The 21,906-nt window shown below is 53.3% G+C and overlaps 1 protein-coding gene across 2 annotated transcripts in view; it reads left to right on the top strand.

The window, feature by feature from the left end:
- Positions 1–18,999, top strand: part of MAN1C1 (mannosidase alpha class 1C member 1) — a 144,030-nt gene extending 125,031 nt beyond the window's left edge. Inside the window, exons 8-12 of one of the 2 annotated variants that reach the window (XM_081817777.1) lie at positions 2,879–2,994; positions 8,446–8,665; positions 11,626–11,798; positions 13,006–13,121; positions 18,788–18,999. In XM_081817777.1, the coding sequence (XP_081673903.1) occupies positions 2,879–2,994; positions 8,446–8,665; positions 11,626–11,798; positions 13,006–13,121; positions 18,788–18,917 (755 nt within the window). In that variant the 3' untranslated portion in view covers positions 18,918–18,999. Of the gene's footprint in view, positions 1–2,878; positions 2,995–8,445; positions 8,666–11,625; positions 11,799–13,005; positions 13,122–14,084; positions 16,288–18,787 lie in introns of those variants that run through there. The other variant, XM_081817778.1, reaches the window with a different exon arrangement.
- Positions 19,000–21,906: the final 2,907 nt, after the last annotated feature.

Here is a 21,906-nt window from a genome sequence, read left to right on the forward strand (position 1 = left end):
GGTTCTCTGTGGTTTCACTGGGATTTTTTGGTTATTGTGTGTTTTTCCAAAAGACGATAACATTCCCAACTTACATACGCTAAGTATGTTCACCTTCTTTCCTCTTTTTGAATCCTTGGTTAGCCCATTTGCAACCACAGAAACTGCAGCTTGGGGAGGGAGAGTTGGGGCTGTGTCCTGGTGTCAGGCCTATGTTCTTGCTGCTCCCCCCTCCTGCTGGAAGCTGAGCTGCAGGGTAACAGAGGAGGCCAAGACCCTCCTGCCACTAGGACTCACAGCCAGGACAAGTCCACCAGGTTTCTGCCGGTACCTAGCACAGACGAGACCCATCCTCACAGAGCCACTTAGAGCTCAGAGGGCGGCACGCTCCTCTTTTGCATTTTATTGACCAAAAGCTGGAGGCCCAGAGAGGAGAATGGCTTGCCCTGAGCTAATGGCAGATCTGTGTCTTCCAGTTCCCACTCTGGGCTCTCGGTGTACCACACGCTTCAGGGGGTAGACACCGCAGACGCACACTAGCCAGGAAGTGGTGGGACCTCCAAAGGAGAATCGTTCACACAGCCCCAGGAGGGTGTCCTGTCGCAAACACGCATGGAGCTCCCGGGGGCCTGGCTCCCCTCTCCTGCACACCTGCCAGGCCGCGCCCTTAACCACGTCATGCACACGCTGTGGTCACATTGGCTTGGCATTCGAGGCCCTTCCCAGCACAGCTCAAACCTCTCTTTCTTCCATTCTGGACTTATTGGGTGTCCGCGGTGGGCATAAAATGTGAATCCTACACGGCCCCTCCCCATAGAGAGCCCACAGCCTGGTGGGGGGGGTGGACCCATAAGCAGATACGGACACCACCGCTTTGGGAGCCGCCAAGGGCAAGGCACACGCCCAGCACCAGAAGGATCGGCTGCCGCGGAGCGCTTCCCACGTGAGGCGCCGTGGGGCCAGATTTGCGTGCACCCTGTCTCACTCGCTCCTCATGTAGGGAAGGACGGCGGGCAGGCTTAGGAGAACACTGAGAAAGGCCTTTCTGCGGAGAGGATGCCCGAGCTGGGGTGTAGCAGTGAGGAAGTGCTAGCCATGCAAGGGCGGGGAAGGGGTCACCACAGGTGAGAGATAAGTGGGAAGGCAGGGGGCTAGGAGTGTCTGGAATGGCAGAGAAAACAGTGACAGGCGGCAGGCCCGGAAGAGTGTGGAGATGGCAGGGCCCCTGACTGCGTGCCTGTGTGCCTCTTCTGTGGGCTCTGAGCTGTGGGAGGTCCCCTCAGGGGAGGCTGGCCCAGTTTGACTTGCAGCCTTCCCCAACCCCTGCTCGGCACAGACCTCCTGCTCCAGGTTCGGACACGCCATCAGCACGCTGGACCTGGCATGCCCCTGCGCCTCCCTTTGTGCCGTGTCCTCCATGTAGCAAGGGGGGGTCGGGGGGTATGTTGTGCTGGTGAACGTCTCTTCACACAGCAGGGTCCAGCCTGCACGGACCCCCTCCCGCGCCTCCCCAAAGCTCAGGATTTCTCTGGTCTGTTCCAATTTTTGCAAGTCCTGAGCCCTTGCTGGGCCATGATTTATTTATGGGGCTGGAGGGAGCTGGAAGGGCTGGTTTACTCTGGGTATTCCTCTCAGCCCACTTTCCTGGTCCTCACCTGTCTTTACCCTCTGACTTTTGGTCCCGCTGTCTTCACACTTGTCCTTTCTATCTCTAGGCATAGAAGAAGCATGTTTTCATGCTCTGGTTGGCTGTAAAGCAGCAGAAAGCGAGGGCTCTGCCACCTTGGGGGCCTTGGAGGAGCTATGTAGGCCCACCCAGTTTTCCCATTTGGGAAAGGGATTGGCAATGCCTACCTTGCAGGATTCTTGGGAGGTTGTTCTAGATAGTACAGTAAAGCTCCTGGCCCACAGTGGACCCTGGAGAAATGGTAGCTTTTGATGGATTCTCTGTTTCTTTCTCTCATCCCCCCACCTACCTTCCCTCCCTTCTCTTCCTATCCCCACTTTCTCCAGAGGAGCTGGAAATACCCTCCGCACCAACCCTACCCCGCCTTAATATGCCCCCATTTTCCTTCCTCTCTCTGTCTCTCTGCTTAAGTGCATCTTAACAGGGAACTGGAGTTGCTCTTTGTTATATCTATTAAATGCCTATGTGTTTCCCTGTTGTTAATTTTTAAAGCATGTGAGTGAAGTGTTTTCCATGTCTTTCTTCTCTGGTTAAGTGATCCTGGTTGACCTGTCTTTCTCCAGGGATAGCACTGGGTGGAGTCACTCAGTCCTGTCCATGGGCGACTCCAGGCAGATGCCACCAGGGCAAAGACGGGCTCCTCAGACCCAATTCTTCCCGACCCCTTCTCCTTGGAAACTCCATTTATCCTAGTCTGCTCAACGGAAGCTCGGTTTTTCCAAGTGGCTCTGTATTCTGACTAAATTAAGCCTCCTGTTCCTCCTTTCCGTGGCCTTTTATGAACCTGCCCAGCATTAATTACCATGTTTGTCACTGGGTAATAAAAATCTCTGAACTCCCTGCCACCAGATTATCTTTTTAAAGAAATGCAACTCATTTACAGTTAATAACCAGAGGCCCTGCCATCCTTGGCCTGCTAAAGCGACATGATTTATACACCCGGGTGAGTCGTGCACTCATGCGCCAGGTGATCATGCTCAGGATGGCCCTGGGTTCCCTGAGTCTCAGCCTGGGGCTTCCTTTCTGCCCCTGTTCCTGCAGGGCTCAGAGGCTGCTGGTTAAAGGCTTGCTCCCCCCTCCCCCGCACATGGCCCTGGGGGGGCCACTGAGGCTGGCGGACGAGACTCGCTGCCTGGGTGCATTCCCTTGGGGAGGCCTGCCCGACAGCCTCAGCAATTGGAGATAATGCTTCTGTCCTCTCTCTCCTCCCAGACCACGTCTCGGTTGGAGGCCTCGGGGACAGTTTTTATGAATATTTGATCAAATCCTGGTTGATGTCGGCCAAGACAGATGTGGAGGCTAAAGATATGTACTACGAAGCCTTGGAGGTAAGACTTCAGTTGGTCATTCACCACCAGCTCTGGCACTGACCCCTGAGTGCCAGGGCCTTCCTTGCCCACCCCTCCTCCGTGGCGAGCTGGCTGGAAGAACAAGAGAGTCTCCCTCCCAGCCACGTGCTTTGCACACACAGCTTGTGACTGTACTCAAATGCCTTGAAATTAGGGCCATGTTAGCATCCTCGTTTTACAGATGCAAAACCCATGCTCACGGAGGTAAAGCCATTTGTCCGAGGTCTCACAGGAAGCGGCAGTCAGTCTGATTCGGAAATCATGGTGTCTGGGCTTCCGTGAATGTGTCAGAGCCCAGAACACAGCCAGACACTGGCCTGGGAGCCCCCAGATGAGGCTGCCAAAGCAAGATCCTCAGCCATCTCCCTGCAGAACCAAGGGTGATGTAATTAGCATGTGCAAGCAGGGAGGGGCCTCCCTCACTGGAGCATCCAGTTCTGCTCCTTCTGTTTACGTGGATGGAAACCAAGGCCCAGAGAGGGGAAGGCACTTGCTCAAAGCCACACAGTACAGAGCTGGCGGAGCTGGAGCTAGAGCCAGATCTGAGCCCGTCCCAGTGTTCCCCCCACTGTCCCTCACCACTGCTGGTCGGTCTACAGGGTGTGAATTCTCAACAAGGGATAATAGGCTGAGATGAGTCTCTCCAAAGAGAGGGAGACTTTAGGATGGAAGAGGAAGGTGGTTAGCTTGAGCTATTTGCAAGGGGGTTATGGAATCCCATCAGCCCATCACTAGATACTTCTGAGCCCAGCTAAGGAAAAGGCACTGGGTAGGCTCCAGGCCTTAGTTTCCCCTTAAAGTAAGTTGAGCAGCTTGGATCTACTCTGCCACCACCTTGGTCTGAGGTCTTGTGACCACTAAAGTATAATTCTTGCTCCTGTCCCCTTTGGAGTCGGTTCTCCCTCCACACAGCAGCCAGAAGCACTGGAAATTCATGTCCCTACCTCATTGGCTCCTCATTTGCACTTGGAAGAAGCTAGACTCCTCCCCTTTGCCCACCTGATCTAGACCTACCAATCACCTTGAACTCTTTCCCCTTTACTCCCAGCTCTGGTCCCCAGCCTTCCTCAGGCACACCAGACTCATTCCCACCTTGGGGCTTTGTACTTGCTGTCCTTTCTACGTGGAATAGCATTCAAATGGCTGGGCCCCGTTTATTGGTCAAGTCAAATGCCACTGGAAACTGGCCTTTCACAGCCTCTCTCTGTCATATACACCAGACTTATTCTCTTCTTTGCCTTCATCAGCATCAAAAATTACCCCATGCATATGTTTGTTTACTTGTTCATTGTCTGTCTTCCCCAAGTAGAATGTGAGCTATCTGGGAGCAAGGATCTTGTCTAGTCATTCACCCTGTCTGCCTCACTCCTAAAACAGTGCCCAATACATAGGTGGTGTACAATAGCTATTTTGTGAACAGATGAACACACAATTGCTGAAGGGATGGGTCGGTGGATGGATGGATGGATGGATGGATGGATGGATGGATGCATAGATGGATGGATGAGGGAATGGTAGATCAGTGGTAGAAGGATTGATGGGTGCACGGATGGGTTGGTGGAAGGATGGATGGATAGACAGATGGATGGATGGGCAGATGGACGGATGGGTGGGTGGGTGGATGTGTGGGTGGAAGGATGGATTGGTAGGTAGGTAGAGGATAGATGGGTGGATAGGTGGATAGGCAGGTGGAAAGATGGATAGGTGGGTAGATATGGTGGATGGATGAGTATGAACTATTGAATAGATGGATGAATGAGCTCTAACTACCCCCTGATTGCATGAATCTGGCCGGGAATGGTAGTGCTTAAAGGAAGCCTATTGAAACAGGCCTCCACAGTCATGGACCTTTTAACCTGTGGGCTTGGTGATGAGTTTTCCCTGCCCAGGTCCCCAGCACCAAGACCTTGGTCATGAAGCCATTACTGGGACTCCAGTCCCATCTCTGTCTGCGTCTCGGCCCCAGCTTCAGCTTCGGCTGAGCTCAGACCACAGCCTATGTCTGCTGTCAGGGGATCAGTGTTCAGCCTACACGGAGTGTGCTGCCTGCAAAGGCCTTTCTGCCCTTTCCTCCATTCCTTGCGGGGTAAACATGAAGTTAGCAAGCAGCCTGGTTCCCTGCCCTCAGGGCACACTGTGGTTGAGGCTTCAAGGGAAGAAATGGCCATGAATTATTTAAGCAAACTGGGAGCTTTATGGAAAGCACTTGATTGAACAGGAGAGAACTTGGCTTTGCTCCCCTCATTTGATATCCCCAGTGAATAGCCTGGAGTATGTCTGACCCTGGGTAAAGACTGGCCTCTGGCAAGTTTGGGGCTTTGAAGAATATTCTGGTAATTCTCAACCTTGTCCACACATTAAAAATCACTGGGGGAGCTGTAAAATCCCATTGCTCAGGCTGCACCCTGACAAGGCTACATCAGAACCTCTGGACCAGGGCCCAGGAAACAGTCTGGAAAGCTGCCCTGGGGTGGGGGTGGGGGGGGCGGTGAGACCACCGTCCAGCTGCGGTGAGTGGGGATGATTTAGGCCCACGGGGCACACCCCTGAAGGTCACAGGGGGAGGGGCAAAAAGAAGAACGGGGAGAGCATGTGTCACGGTGGCATCTTCCAGGCAGGTGCCCTGACTGCCTTGTCTTATTTAGCCCCATCTTACAGATGAGAAACTGAGGTCACACGGCAGCCAGTGTCAAAGTCAGGGTGCAAACACAGATCCGACTGATTCCAGATCCAGTGCTCCTGCCAACCACAAAGGAGCCTGGCTTGCCCAAAATCCCTCTGGGGAGTGGGGCAGGTGGGGTCCCCTCCAAGAGGCAAAGGAAGCCAGAGTCTTTGAATAACCTCATGGCCATCCCAGGAATTATTCCCATGTTACAGATGAGGAGAGGGAGTCTTCAGAAAAGGGAAATAATTTGCCCAGAATCACCCAAGGCTCACATTGCAGAGCTGGGATTCAAGCCCGGGTCTCTGTATTCCCCCTCAGCTCTGCTCGTCTCCTGGATGATTTAAGCCTAACTGGTCAGTTCCCAGCCTGTGCTGTCTTGTGCTTTGCTTAGAGTTTTAGAAAGCCTTATTTTTAATCTTCGCACCTATCTGCTTGTCTCAGCTGTGTCCTCACAGAGAGACTGGTCTGTCATTTCCTCTTTACCACGATTACTTAGCTTGGGGTTAGCCCCAAATGGAAATAACCCATGGGAGCCAGTCTTGAAGGGGCAGTTTCTGGGCTATCATACGAGGCTTCATGGGATCTCCCCAGGATGTCTGTGTTCTACCCCAAGTGTCCACAACGGGTGACTAAACCAGATTTCTGCACCCTGGACTAGCCTACCACCCCTCCTCCCCACCTGCGTGGACCCGGCTCTGCCCAGGAGCGGGGGCCCACGCAGAGCAGACCCAGCCCGGGAGTGGGCGGCTCCCCAGGCCCCTCAGTGCTCCGCCCCCCATGGCACGAGTGCTCTCGCAGGTCACATCATCAGAGCTTCCCCACCTGCTACTCAGTGAGGGTCCTGCAGCCAGCCCATCAGCCGGGACCTTGCAGGAGGGGGAAGAGGAACAAAGAGATCCAAGAGCGAATGTTGTTTGAGCACCTTCTGTATGCCTGCCCTGGCTGGAGAGTGAGGGTGGTGCTTCTGCTGTCAGGCGGCACTCAGAGTCCTGGGAGAGAGACAGGGTTGCCACAGAACACACAGAGAAGGATGCACAAGGTGGGGACAGCACCAGGTAGAAAGGCAACGGGAGGCGAGTACCCGGGCAGCAGTGGCCTGGAACGGGGCGCACGGTGGAGCATGCGCAAAGGCAAGCTGGGGCGGCGCAGTCGAGGCGGAGCGTGCGTGTTTCTTTCCAAAATGCGGATCACAAATCGTAATTCCCGCGTGTGTTTGATTTTGTTGGAAATCTCTATTAACAGGTGAGCTCCCCGAGGCAGGGTCCAGGCTGTGTGTCTTCGGGGGCTTCATCCCCTGCCCCGAGCCCCCGCTCATGGAAAACTCGAATACTCGATGGGGGGAGAGGGGTGTGACTGCAAAGAGGCTGGGGCAGGGGACAGACTGGAGCGGAACTGTGGTAGGCAACGTGCACCGTGGATGCTGAGTCAGCAAGTATGCTGAGCTGTGCACACACAGCCCGTTGATCCTCACAGCCCTGTGAGGTGGTTCATGCTCGTACCCCCATTTCATGCATTTACTTGGCAATCAAGGCACAGAGAGCCCATAGAACCCGCCCAATGTCACACAGCTTGGAACTGACAGAGGTGGGATTTGAATCCGAGGAATCTGCTCCTGGGAGCCACGTCTCTGGCATCACGTTAAACTGGTCTGTTATTTCCGGAGAGCGGAGGTCCAGGACCAGCCCTGGAGAATAGATTGGAGGGACAAGAATGCAGGAAGAGGTCTGGCCAGGGGGCCCCAGAGGCCCGGCCCTGGACCAGGAGCCACAGGCACTGCCATCACCTCTGTCTCCAGGGCTCCTGGGGACTAACGGCGGGGGGGGGGGGGCACCGTGGCCTGACACCTGTCTCCCCCAACTTCCTTGGAGTCTTTACCAGCAATATCATCTCCCATGGAAGCTGGGGACGGGGGGGTTCTCAAAGCCCCTTGCTACCAGAAGGAGCCGCCGTCAGGTAGTAGAAGATGCCCAGTTTGGGCATGGGGGGTCCCTGTCAAAATCCCAGCGTGGCTGGGTGACCTGGGATGAGCCACTCAACCCTTTTGTCTGTAGAGGGCATGTGCCTGGCTTGTCATGGGCATTAAATAAGAAGGTGTATGATAAGGGCTTGTAGAGAACAGCTCTTAACTTTCTGTGGGTCCCTTTTGAGGACCAGGTAAAATATATGGACCCTCTTCCCACGGAAATGCACATACAGGAGAGTGTCACATACAATTTGAGTGGCTTCTGGACCCCCTGGAGCCCATCCACAGGCCAGCTGGGCTCCAGGTTAAGATTCCCTAACAGAGGACATTGTGGAGGATGGATAAGATTTTACAAAGATTTTTTTTAAATCTTTGTACATAAAAGACATAAAAGCTTAAATAAGAGGGGCGCCTGGCTGGCTCAGTTGGGAGAGAATGTATCTCTCATTGATCTCAGGGTTGTGAGTTTGAGCCCCACATTGGGTGCAGAAATTACTTACAAATAAAATATATTTTTAAAAAGTCTAAATAAGAGACTCACTCCAGGGAGCTGCCTTGTGTCCAAGCCCCCAGCAGGCACCAGGCTTCAGTCAGGTGAGTGGCAGAACCTCCTACCGGCCCCATCAGGGACCACCACCAGCCGCCAGCGGAGGCCAAGGACCTCCTTTGCCTGGGATGGAGGGCTCAGCAGAGCTGTGTTCGCTGCTGTCTGCAAAATGTTCATTTTTCCATCCTCTCCCCCTCCCTTCTCTGTCCCCCTCCTACGCCCCTCCCCCCCGCCCAACTCCCACCTTGCTCCCAGGCAATAGAGACCTACTTGCTGAATGTCTCTCCTGGGGGGCTGACCTACATTGCCGAGTGGCGAGGGGGGATTCTGGACCACAAGATGGGGCACCTGGCCTGTTTCTCTGGGGGCATGATCGCCCTCGGCGCTGAGGATGCCAAGGAAGAAAAGAGGGCCCACTACCGAGAGCTCGCAGCCCAGATCACCAAGACGTGCCACGAATCATACGCCCGCTCAGGTAACCCTGCAAGGGGAAGGGGCAGCAGGAGAGACTGAGGCTAGACACCAGGAAGGACTCGAAAAACCAGCAGAGCGGCAGTGCGGGAAGGGAACACACGGTCTTAGGGCAGTCTCACCTTGGAAGTTACGTAGAATTTGTATGAGGGATGTGCCGCCTACGCACTGAGACTGTACCCTTAGTTAAAAGGAAAATAGGGGTGATGTATCAAGCACCTGTGCTAAGTGTTCAACACTTGACCTTGCATCATTGCTGAACCTCACAACACAGATAAACTGAGACCCAGAGAGGACTTGGCCAAGGGCCCATGTGAGGGGCACAGAGCAGAGGGTCCTCCAGGCTTCCTGAGCCTAGCAGATCCCTTCTCCCCGAGCCCTTACCCCTGAGTGCACCTCTGCCTTTCCTCCCCAGCACCCCTCCATTTATGGGGTCTTACCACCTCTGGCACCACCCCGTTTACCACCGTCTTTGAACCAAGACCACCAGAAAGCTCGAGAGCTTCTTGACCATCCCCACCTACCACTCGTTGCAGAATTATCAAATGCTAGAGTCAGGAGTCACATTAGAGAACATGAGCCTTGTCTTACACGTGGGGAAACTAAGTCAGCCCAGAGCGGGGAAGTGACTTCACCAAAGTCACACTGCGCGTGAGTAGCTAAGCCAGGGCTAGAACCCAGGTCTTCTGATGCCCAGCTCCTTCTTGTGTGCTGCCTCTCTAAACAGTGCCCCTCAGAAAGAGCCCTCCCCCCAGGGCCCTGAGAGGTGCCCACTGCTCTGAGTGTAATCCCAGTCTTGGAGGAAAGGACCTAAGATTTGCCATAAACCTGGCTCAAGTGCCAGTCTGCCACTCGCCAGTGGGATGGCCTCTGTTTTCTCATCGGTTCAATGGGAACAATAACACGGGTCTCCCGGGATGAGATAGAGGGTCCCATAGAAAGCACATTGCCGGCCGTCCTCAGCCCCAGCACAGAAGGCATGTGTTAGCTTGAAAGGTGTCTGTGACCCCTCCAGCCGAGTCCAGGTCTCCCGGAGCTGTTTCCATGAAGCCAGCAATTCACAAGGGGTCCTTACAACGGGTCTGCGATTCCCCTCAAAGAGCCAGAGCCATAAACAGATAGGAAATCCCAGGAATAATAAAAAGCTCACTATTTGTCTGGGACAATCAACCCAGACCATAAAAGACATCCACTTAATAGAGCATGTGGTTCCAGCCAGCCCACCTGTCCACGGACAGCCACGGCGGCCGCTCGTGTCCCCACCCCATCAGCAGCTTGGGCAAAACGGCTGTTTGCTAGCAGCCAGGAGGACTGCAAGCATCTGAGAACTCGAGGGGGCCAGGGTCTGGCTAATGGCACCCAGCACAGCCCTTCTGTGAAGCCCTCCATGGAAGAGTAGAATGTCCTGCAAAGCTCCAGTCGTCTCTTGAGGAAAAACAACCCAGGGCCTCTCAGGGTCCTGACCTGATGGGAAGAAGGAAGGCACACTTAGGATCAGAGCCCGGCACTTGACTGACTCAGACAGGGTGTGCAGGCGCCGAAGGGTGGAGGAGCTGACCCCTCTGGCCTAAACTCGGGGCCTAGAGTCTCAGACCCAGGAGGGAAAGAGAGAGAGCACAGTCCAGGGAAAGGGCATCAGACAGATCCAGGGTCACATCCCAGCTCAGTCACAGCTTGCTGTGTTACCTTGGACAAATTACTTAGCCTTTCTGATCCTCAGCTTCCAAATGCCTGAGAGAGGGACACTAACATCTACCTTAGCAAAAAAACAGGAAACAAAAACAAACAACATTTGTTAAGGATCGAAATAAACGTATCTAAAGCACCCAGCACAGCCCTTGAAATCAGAAGTAGTAGCTGTGGCAGCGGTTATAACTGTGGTCCTCCAGCAAAGAGGAATGGCACCAAATTGTCCAAAAACAAACAAACCAAACGGACAAAAACAAAACTCGGGGAGCCTGGATGGCTCCGTCGGTTAAGTGTCTGCCTTTGGCTCAGGTCAGGATTGAGCCCCACGTCGTCCAGCGGGGAGCCTGCTTCTCCCTCTGCCCGGTCTCTCTTTCTCTCTCTCTCTCTCTTCCCACTCCCCCCCCGCCGCTCTCTCTCACACGTACTCTCTCTCAAATAAATAAATAATAACCTTTAAAGAAAAACAAAAAAAACCCCTCAGACCTCATCAGGCCCTCTTTATCTAGCTGCCTCTGCCTGAGTATGTGCCTTCTGGGCAGCTTTCCCCCCATCTCCACCCCAGCAGCGTCCCAGCCTGTCAGCTCTGGAAGGCTGGTTCTGGGAGGTGCGAAAAGCAGTTCCCTAAGAAAAGGGTCCGTGGAGAAGCATCACCGCATATCAGCACGTTAAAGGATCTGATAAGTCTCGCAGACAGGAGGCAATTTCATTTTTTTTTTTTAAAGATTTTATTTATTTATTTGAGAGAGAGAATGAGATAGAGAGAGCATGAGAGGGGGGGAGGGTCAGAGGGAGAAGCAGACTCCCCGCCAAGCAGGGAGCCCGATGCAGGACTCGATCCCGGGACTCCAGGATCATGACCTGAGCCGAAGGCAGTCGCCCAACCAACTGAGCCACCCAGGCGCCTGAGGCAATTTCATTTTATTTGACCCACTCTTCCCCAAATGTCTTTTAAACCTGAAATTCTTTCTTGGCTGGTTAACATCTTGCAGAGTTTATGTCTCAAAACACAATTGGGGAACATCGCCCACACCTTTTTCTCCCCAGATTGCTGGATAGTTCATCTGGACCCTCAGATTCTAAGACTGCAAAACGCTCGAGGCCTCAAGGCTCTTGCTTTGGCCTGCCCAGGCCAAGAGGGAAGCCGGGCATTTGCCAGCCTCGGCCTGCGCCAGTCACCCTGCTAGTGCTTCCGGCCACTGAGTGCGCTCCTGGGGCAGCTGGGTCCTGAAAAGCGGGGGAGGTCTGACCCAGCCCTCTGGTTGGTTCTCCCCACAGATACCAAACTGGGGCCCGAGGCCTTCTGGTTTAACTCCGGCAGAGAGGCCGTGGCCACACAGCTGAGCGAGAGCTACTACATCCTGCGGCCCGAGGTGGTGGAGAGTTACATGTACTTGTGGCGACAGACCCACGACCCCGTGTACAGGCAGTGGGGCTGGGAGGTGGTGACGGTGAGTGCGCGGGGCGGGGGCCCTGAGAATTCAGTCCGCCTCCAAAGCGCCCTAGCTCAGGCCTGGGGAGGAAGGTCACAGCAGGCTGACATCTGGCTAAGGGTCCAAGTGCAAAGGGTCAAGGAGTGGTTGCAGAGCCAAGAGTGCCCGGCTGGGCCAAAGCAGGCCGGGAACTTGTGAAGAGGGTTCTGGGTGCCCACAGCCTTTGGGGCTAGCAAACTCAGAGGGCTAAAGGCAGGGCACGAGCCAGAGGGGCCCAGAGCACATGCGGTCACTGCTTTCTGACCCCAAGCCAGAGAAGATGGCTTTAGATTTCTCCTCTCAAACAGAGAAAAAATCTGCCAGGCCGGCGGATCACCTCCCTCCTCTGCCCAAAGCCAGCCCAGCCCTGGGTGGCCCCCACCTGTCTCTGGGCTCTGCTCCCCAGCCTCCGCGTCTCCTCCACTAGCCTGCTTGTTCCCAACCACCCAGCAGGAAACCTCCTGGCCCTCTGTGGGGTAGGTGTCAAAGGCAGGTATGGAGAGTCCAGAAGGATGTCTCTTGAGGGATGCTAAAGCTCCTCTGTCCGCCCCACTTCCCAGCTTCCCCTAGGGCCCCCTGCTCTCAGAGCCATAGACTGTCCTGGGGAAAAGAACCTCACCCACACGCAGGCAGGGCACAGGCCCACTCAGGTTCACATACATGGTTCATTGGCCAGAATCCCCCTGCTCCCCTGAAGCCCCTGGTTCTTGATCAGTGAAAGCCAAGAGTTTTGTGCTCCTGGGCCCAGCTCCCAGGTCCCTCAGTGTGTAAAAATGGCATTTATATACAAAAGGCAGACAGCACTTGGCCCTTTTACCTCTGGACGAGGGACCGTATCTCCACAGGGACTCCGTGGGGTGTGCTAAGTCTAGTCCCCAAATCCCAGCCCTCCACTGCCTTCCTCTGTCCACCGCTGTGGGTGGGTCTGTCTGATCAGCCTTGTTCCCTAAGGGGCCAAAAGACCATCCCCTAGGTTCAGACCAGGAGAAGAGCTCGAGCCAGCAGCCTGCTGGGACGAAGTTCTTGGCCCCGGGGGCAGGGCAGCTGAGCCCTGAGACAGGAATTTGGCTTTCTGCTTCCACAAATGCCAAGTGGTCCGGGGCCTGCCTGTTCACAACCTGGGCAGGCACGAGTCTTGGGGGGGCCTCTCTTCTCCCCGGACCAAAGCTACCCCGCTTTTCTTCAGGCCTTGGAGAAATACTGTCGAACAGAAGCTGGTTTCTCCGGGATCCAAGATGTGTACAGTAGCATCCCCAACCACGACAACAAGCAGCAGACTTTCTTTCTAGCGGAGACACTAAAGTGAGTTGGGGCTTGGCCGGTGTTCTTTCCAGAGGGACTGGGACTCTCTTAGGAATGGAGGGAGGAGGAGGGCGAGGCGTGGGGTCAGCAGGCCCTCCCTTCACCCACAGTCAGGTTCTGCCATCACAGGGGGCCCACGAGGGGTGGGGGGCCTGGGGTCCCCAGGGTGCCACTCGGGCCAGGCCAGCTTCTCCCCTCAGGGAAAGACCAGACAGCACCCCACCTGCAAGTGCTAATTTAGCTTCTGTAACCTGTCTCCTAGGGTCCCTTGGTTCTCTGAAACCATGTCCTCTTCTATAAAATGGCAGGAATGGTGGTGACGATGGTCACTGCTGTTGATCTTCCCTCGACAGTTTTGCTACCGCACTATTCCCTCGCTTTCCTGGGGTAGAAGTCAGCCACCCTGTTTCCTTGCTGTTCACCAAAGCCGTCCCCCTGTGCTTAACCCTTTACAGTGGGTTGGAATGGTCTGTTCTTTGGCTTGGGAAGCTGGAGTTCTGGAGTCACAACTCCCTGTTCATTTTAGTGCCCTAACATCTGCTTGAGTCTAGAGTCTCCTGGGGGGCACATCAGGGAGCAGCCCAAGAGTTTGGACGGGTGCAGTACTCAGGACACCGTGAAAAGAAAGAAGAATCTAGGCCATAAGGGGGCCTGGCCGGCCTCTCCTACAGGTGGCAAAAGTACCTGAGTGAAGCCCGATGGGTAGGAAGCAACAGAGGGAGGGCAGGGGCAGAGCCAGCCTTAAACCAGGTCTGACTGCCCCAAATCTCAGTGCTGTCCTCAGCATCCCCAGCTCCTTCCCTGGGACCAGTGCTGCAAGTGGCCTGGGGATCTCAAACCTCCCTGCACCCTTAGCCACAGGCCCGTGTTGCAGAGGCCTCCGAGATGGGTTGCCAGCGGTCCCCGGTTCCCCAGAGCCCTGACCAGCTGTGTCATGCTTCCCTCCCTGCCCCGGGGGCACAGGTATCTCTATCTTCTGTTCTCTGAAGATGACATGCTCTCCCTGGAAGACTGGGTGTTCAACACAGAGGCCCACCCCCTCCCGGTGAACCACTCGGACAGCTCCAGCAGGGCTGGGGGCCGACTCTGACCCGTCTCCCTGCCGCACCCGGGACCCCGGAGGGGTGCCTTGCCTTTTCAGGATTTGGGACTGTTCTCAAAGGGATTGGGAACGTAGGACCCATTCCAGGCAGACCCAGGGCAGATGTGTCGGACAAGCAACTTCTTTTCCTCTGTGAGGAGACAGGACTTGGAGACGCAGCGATGTCACCCCAGGCCCGGACTTTCCTTTCTATGGAGAATTTCTATGAAACCCACTCACTTGCCATTCCAGGGCCCAGTGGATGGAGGCTTGCATATTGTCTCCATGCCTTTGATTCACTTCCTCTCATTTGGGGAGTTTTCTGTTCATTTGTTTTGCTTGATTTTGCCTTTTCTCTGCAGTTGTGTTTTATCACAAATTATAAATATAGTTTCAAAATCATGTGCTTTCGAAAGCAGCATCATCTTGATACACTAAACCTTAAAATGTTTGCACACAGAAACCTTGACCCCATTTTCTATATTTTAAATGCCTTTTGCCCAACATTTACTATACGTTCAACTACGTGGCATTTACCTTATAATTTGAGGAGGCGTTCCCTTTTGATTTGGGCCTAAGTGTTAACGAATCACTAGTGCCATTTTCATTATTGTAATGGAAAAATCTGTAAGCCTACAATAAAACAGTTTATTGAATAAGAAATACAATTGGGTTCATTACACATCAGTGATTCCTGGGAAAACCGTGGCAATGTTACCACCCAAAAAAATAATCAACCAGCAGTTGATTTAACGTAAGTTTAGACTCCAACTTCTATTGCCTTCCCTTAAATTGGCCTGGCAAATTCAGGAAGGGTGAAGCCAATCCTTTAAATGGAGGCGCATATTTATACTTAAGTCAAGGCTTGGAAGAGGCCCAGAGAGGGCCAGCAGCTTGCCTGTGGTCATGAAGCCAGGTAGAGGCAGAGGTGAGCCCAGTCCCTACAGTTTGCTCACGACCCCGTGTCCATCTGTTCGCGTTCAGCAGATGCGTGCTGAGTGCCCGCAGGAGACCAGACACTGGGCTAGATGCCAGGGACACAGCCGGGAGTGAAACAGTCACAGGCCCTGCCCTCAGGGAGCGTACAGCCAAGTGGGGGAAAGATAGACCATAAAGTAAAGGGACAGATAAGTAACATGAGTGCGAGCCATATGAAGTGCCACAGAGGAGATGTGGGGCCGAGACACTAGTGGCCAGGGCTGATAATGAGGGCGTCAGGGAGAGCCTCTCTGAGCAGAAGACTTTCAAGCTGAGGCCTAGAAGATAAGAAGGAGCAGTGGGAGGAGTATCCCACAAACCCACTCTCCCCCCACCCACCCAGGGGCCCAAAACCTTGAGGCCATTATGCAGAGCAAGGTGTTCAGGCAGCTCTTCCCACAGCTGACCACACAGGGTAATTCTGAGCCTTCCCGCATGCTCAGCCACTTCAGTTTGGCTGTTAAGAACTTGAGTAGTCCCTGAGGTATTGGAGCCTAGGCCAAGTGACCTGGCTTTACGTCCCCACAGTGGGACCTCAGCTAGGTCACCTCACCCCTCAGGCCACTCTTCCATCAAACAGAGGGAGGAACCTCCACCTCCCAACGTTGCTGTGAGAATAAGCAGGATCCCCTGGTGCCCTGACAGTGCGGGAAGTGCTTCTTCCTTATTCTGGAGACATAGATGCTTCCAGCATCTTCTTAAGCAGTGGTCAGAGCTATGGGTGAGCCGTCCCCATGGCAGGAACCCTGGTGTTTGGTGAGTAAGTCCCTGCTTGAACCCAGGAAATCACTTCACTCTTGACAGGCTCTGGAGACCTGTCTGTGCCCATTTAAAAAACAAAACAAAACAGAAAAACCCACTGTACAAGCATTGTGGAAAGGGTGAGGAATATCTTTATGCTAAGCAGAAAGAAAAACCATCCACCATTCTACTCTCCAGAATAAATACTGTTATATTTTCTTCCAGATCTTTTTCTATGAATGTACAGAATATATTTTGCAAACATGGTGTCATACTATGCGTCCTGTTTTACTGTAATCTGCTTTTGCTCTTAACTATATATTGTGAAGATCTTTCCATGTCAACAAATACACATTTATCACTGTACCTGGTTGTGGAGTGTTCCATTGTGTGCTGTATCATGCTTTCTGGATCTAAGCCCCTATTTCTGGGCATTTGGGTTTGTGACAGTTTGGGCTCTCAGTTACGAATAATAGAAAACAACTCTGTCTAACTTAAGCAAAAAAAAAAGGAAGGAAGGAAGAAAAAAAAGAACATATTGAAATGCCTTGCAGTGACTCATGGGATCTCAAGAGAGTGAACAGTCAGACCAAAAGAAGGACTAGAAAGAGGATGTGGCCAGGAATCCAAGCTGCAAGAACCAAGGGGGCAGTCTCCCCAGTACCCCCATCAGGACAGGTGACTTCAAACCTTTCCAGAGCCGATGGTCTCCCTTCAAAGAAGCGGGCTTCCCATTGGCCTAGCCTGGGTCACGTGCTCCCAGCAGGTGGAAGGTGGGGCATCTTGACTGACAGACCCACCAGGACCCCGTGCAATGCCCCACAGGCTGGTGTCCGGAGAAGAAAACGAGGTTTGCTACCAAAATAATGAAGCCACGCGCTGGTGAAGGCAAAACAACAGGACTGTTCGCAGGTTCTGCTTTGATTCTTTTCAGTATTATAAAGAGAGTTATGAAAGCATCCTTGACCATTCTTCTCTCCCCTCTCGTTCAGCTCCTCAGAGTCAACTCGGGGAATGTCTCTCCGTTGCAAAGCCACTTGGCAGTTCCCCAAGGCCCCGGGCTCCCCCGCTGGGCCCATGTTGCTGTGCCCCCCTCTCCTGCCACCAGGCTTCTGTCTTCTGCATTATCGCTGGGGGCAAGTTGTAAAAGTGAACATTTCAAAATTCATGCTCCAGGAGGGCCCTTGCAGGTGGAGAAATATCATCCTTTTGGCAAAGTTAACTCCATTCCAGGGATAAAAATAAGTAAGACCCAAGGTAGGCTGAGAGGAGAGAGAAATTAAGGGATGAGTCATCCTCTGGGAAGGAGGAGCCACAGAATCCCGGTTCTGGAACCAGTCCTGGCAACAGACACTCCTTCCCCCACCAAGGGTCAGCATGCTGCCAGTCTCTTTTGAAGTCTCGTCGGATGGAACCCCCTTTTGCACCTGTTTTCTTCACGGAGGGGCGTGATGCTGGTTCCTGCCCACAAAGCTTTATTAGCACCTGGCTCCAGGCACTGAGGCCTGCCGAGCACCACACCCCTGAGAAGCAGGACAGAGTCCTTCTCCAGATGCTTCCTTTTAAACGACTGCGTTTGTTTAGATGCTTTGTACATCACATTGTGTCCTTGGCAATTTGCAAAGTTCAAAAACCCAATGCACTGGAAAGAAAAGCAAAAACAGAAAATCTGATTTAAAGGCAACATCCTTGAGACCCACGATGTGAATCTCAGTTCTGCCTCCTTTGCTTTGGGGAGGGGATCTCTTCGAGGTTTGCGAAGGTGCTGGAGATGGGGAAGGGCCAGCTCGTCCCAGCTACCCCACTGGGGCTCTGTCCTTGGAAATATGCTCGTTGATTATGTGGCACAGAGATGCTCAGCCCTCTGTGACTAAAGCTTAATCACACGCTAATGGGGGTGCTAATGCTATTTTTTTATATCTAAAAATATCTGTTTGGTTCCCTATATTTGGAACAATATTTTGATCTTGCTCCTCCTGTCTCTTAAGGCAGAGCTTTTCAAACTTGAATGTGCACCTGAATCACCTGGGGATCTTGTTAAAATGCAGATTCATATTCAGCGGATCAGGCGCGGAGCGTGAGCTACTGTGCTTCTAACAAGCTCCCAGGAGATGCTGATGCTGCCGGGCCTCAGACCACACTGAAGAGCAAGGCCTCAGCTAATGCCCACTCCTTTGGTTTCTGCTCTTTATTTGCATCCATGGAGGGGCGACTGGGTGGCGCAGTCGGTTAAGCTTCTGACTCTTGGTTTCAGCTCAGGTCCTGATCTCAGGGTGGTGAGATCGAGCCCTGTGTCAGGCTCACGCTCAGCATGGAGTCTGGTGGAGATTCTCTCCCTCTCCCTCTGCCCCTCCTGCTCGTGCTCTCTCTCTCAAATAAATCTTAAAAAAAATTATTTGCATCCATGAAGTCATAATGTCCCCTGAGTGGAGGGGCTCAGCTGTTGGGATGGCATCTTGCTTTGATGGCAGAGGAAGCTGTCACCTGCATCAGCGGCTGCCCGCCCCTCCAACACAGCGTGGACCAGACAGGAGCAGGCTTGCTGGTGGCTTAGCACAATGCTGTCCAGTAGAACTTTCTGTGGTGATGGAAATACTCTATCTCTGTGCTGTCCAATAGGGTGGCCACAGGTGGATATTGAACACTTAAAATGTGGCAAGTGCAACTGAGGATCTAAATTTAAATTTTTATTTCATTTTAATTAAATTTAAATAGCCATATGTGGTCCCTGGGCACCATTTTGGACAGTTCAGTCCTAGAACCTAGAAAGCCAGTCCTCTGCTCACTGACTCCCTGCCCCACTGGACCCTCCCCCACCTGCATCATTACAAAAATAATCTTAGCACAAAATCCTCACCCACTGTAGATCTGCAAATCTGCGTGCATTAGATCAAGTTGAAGATAAGAAAGGCAGAACCGGAGAGGGTGAGCACAGACTGACTGAAACCATGACCTGCCCTTTCCCTGGGCTGTGTGACCTTGGGCAAGCCCCTTAACCTCTCTGAGCCTCTGCCTGTCGCTGTGGAAAGGGAGGGTGATTTCAAGGGTTAATTGAGCTCCCCAGTTTAGTAACTCAATACATATAGTAATGATTGTTACTGCTACTATGTGAACGCTCTCTGTAAACTAGAAAACGCTGGTGTCAAAAATCCTTCTTTTTAAACAAAATGCTCTGAAACTTGGAGGAAACTACATCAACCAGGCCCAGGAGACAACCCAAAATCTCAAAGCGATAAATCTGAACATTTTCCGCTTTTCACATTGAGCAAGCATTTTGCTGTTAGCCCTGAATCTATGAAATTGGGAAACTGGGGTAAAGATCCAAGGGCTTCCAGGGGCTGGCCTAGTTGGTGGGGGGCAGGTGGGGCTCAGGCAGGGGTGGGGCTTAAGGAAGATGCTGGGAGCTTGCCCAGAATCTAGCAGAGGCCCTCTGCTTGCAGGGGCGGTGGGGGGGTGGGGGGGCTAGTGGGGGAGGTCCCGTTCATCTTTCCTCTTCAGGACATACCTGGTGAATCCTTCCTACAACTCTGGCAGGGAGGCACGGCAGGCAGAGATTTATAGAGCGGGAAACTGAGGCTTAGGTCAGACAGTTGTTCCTGGCCTCTGGGCAGATGCCCACAGTGGTTCCCCCACCACACCCTTCCTCTCCCCTCCTCACGTAAATGACCCCAAATCTAGGGTGGCCCTCATCCTGCTCATGACATTTGCTTATGACAGTTTAGTTTTTAAACCTGTTGTTCCAGCACATTAATTAACAACGCCCCCTTTGCTCTCAAAAGTGTCCCAATTTGGACAACAAATTATGAGCCCTCCCTGGTATAAGTGTAAAGAATGGTAACTGAGATCTGTCTCCCGGAAGCCTTCAGTGTTTTAGAGAATGGTAAAACTCAACCCAGAAAAGCATGCAAATAGCCCAGAGATTCTTTCCTTGGGAAACCAATCTAGAATTGCCCATGTTCTCACATACCTCCATGCATTTCCATCCCTGCCCCTCGCCTGGACTGTCCTCTGCCCCCCAGGTATGCCTACTAAACTCCTCAAGGTTGCCCTCAATGTCACCTCCTCCAGGAAGCCTTCCCTGACCTCTCCCTACCCCTCCATTGAAACAGGCGTATGCACACGCATGCATGCCCACACCTCAACTTCCCTTTCCCAAGGCTTTGGATTTATTGGCCAACCTTGCAATCATCAGGGGTGTGGCTGTCTCCCTGCCAGGAGACACCCAGAGCCTCCTGCCCTGACCCTCAGGAGCCCCTTGCCACCAGTCACTATTCCCTTGGGAGTTCCCCTGAGACCTGGGGCGGGAGGTTCTTCTTTGGCCCACAGAATGATCCAGCATTGGGCAATCATTAGATCCGTGGTTCTCAGAGTGTGGAAGCTGGGTCTGGGGCGCCGGCAGTAACAGGAGCTTGTTAGAAATGCAAGTTCTCAGGCCCTGCCCCAGACCTTCACAGGTCATGGGGCTTATTGCCCAGGCCACCGTTCCAGAACCCTCCAGGCTTTGCCATTAACCATCTCTGCCAGGCAGTGGGCAAGGTGCCGCAGCTGCAGCTTTGACAAGACAGACAAGGTCTCCGCCCCCGTGGGGCTTCCAGGCCAGTGGCAGGGTGGGGCCGGCGTGCAGACGGAGCTCGGTGCTCGGGAGGCCACAGGCAGGGGACATATGAGAGTGACGGGGGGGGGCACTGGAGATGGGGAGCAGACCTGTGTGACACACCATTCCAGGCAGCGGGAACAGCGAGTGCAAAGGCTCAGAGGTAGGAAGTACGGGGGCACCCGAGGAGTGGGAAGGCAGCATCGAACACAGGGCGCTGTGCGGTGGGTCGGAGCAGGTGGGATGGACCCGCTCCATCCTGCAGGGCCTCGAGTCTGATTTTAATCTGCAGAGTCTGATTTTAATCTGAGCAGCAAGAAGCCAGAAAGAGGTTAAAGCAGGGCCATGAGATGACCTACTTCGCATCTGTGCAAGTTTCCTCTGACTTCTGAGGGGAGAGGCCTCCGATTCATCTCCCCCTTACCTGTGTCTCAGTGGAAACCCTTCTCTGCTTCCGAAGCAGGAGCTGCTGAGACTGGTCCCCCTGGGAGTACCGGGGAAGCAAGGGCCTCCTGCCCTGTGTTTCCATGGTGCTCTGGACTCTTCCCATCTGGAGCGCAACCGGAGACTTCAAGGCACCGCAGCCTCTCCTTTGACCTCTGTTCCTGCAGCTTCCACTCCCCTCTGTGGCCCCACTCCTGTCAAGCAGGTCCAGCTGCGCTTTTGAAAATTGAAGCTGCTTCCTCAGATGGCCCTTCTCCTCTGCCAGCCTGTGTGGAACCAAGGCTGTTTTCTGGCTCCGGGGCCTTCTCTTTTCTCTTTGGAATCTTCTGGATCTGGGGCAGGTTGCACCTTACCCTTTGCTGTGTCTACCTGTGTCCCCTGGTTGCACCTTACCCTTTGCTGGGATCTCTCCTGCTGAAGACCAGACAGATGTGTCCAACCTTCTAATCCCACCTCACCAGAGGCCAGGAGCTATCTGCCTCCTCCTCTCTCTTTCATCTTTGTCTCTACATCCTCGATCTTTCTCTTAAGGAAACCCTTCATCCCTCCAGCTCAATCACTGTGTCTTCCTTTATTTGACTTTTATGTTTCCATGGCTCCAGTGTTTTAAATTAGTCCCATTTTTCCTTGAGCCTTTATTTTTTTAAATTTCTTTAAAGATTTTATTTATTTATTTGACGGAGAGAGAGCACAAGCAGGGGGAGCAGCAAAGAGGGAGGAGCAGGCTCCCCACTGAGCCGGGAGCCCGATGCAGGACTCGATCCCAGGACCCTGGGATCATGACCTGAGCTGAAGGCAGACACTTAACTGACTGAGACACTTAGGTGCCCCTTCCTTGAGCCTTTAAATGAATCTTTTTTAAAAAGACTTTATTTAGGGCGCCTGGGTGGCTCAGTTGGTTAAGCGACTGCCTTCGGCTCAGGTCATGATCCTGGAGTCCCGGGATC

This window comes from Leptonychotes weddellii, chromosome 4, assembly GCF_054177405.1.
Source record: "Leptonychotes weddellii isolate Sample4059 chromosome 4, ASM5417740v2, whole genome shotgun sequence".
Taxonomy (NCBI): Eukaryota; Metazoa; Chordata; class Mammalia; order Carnivora; family Phocidae; genus Leptonychotes; species Leptonychotes weddellii.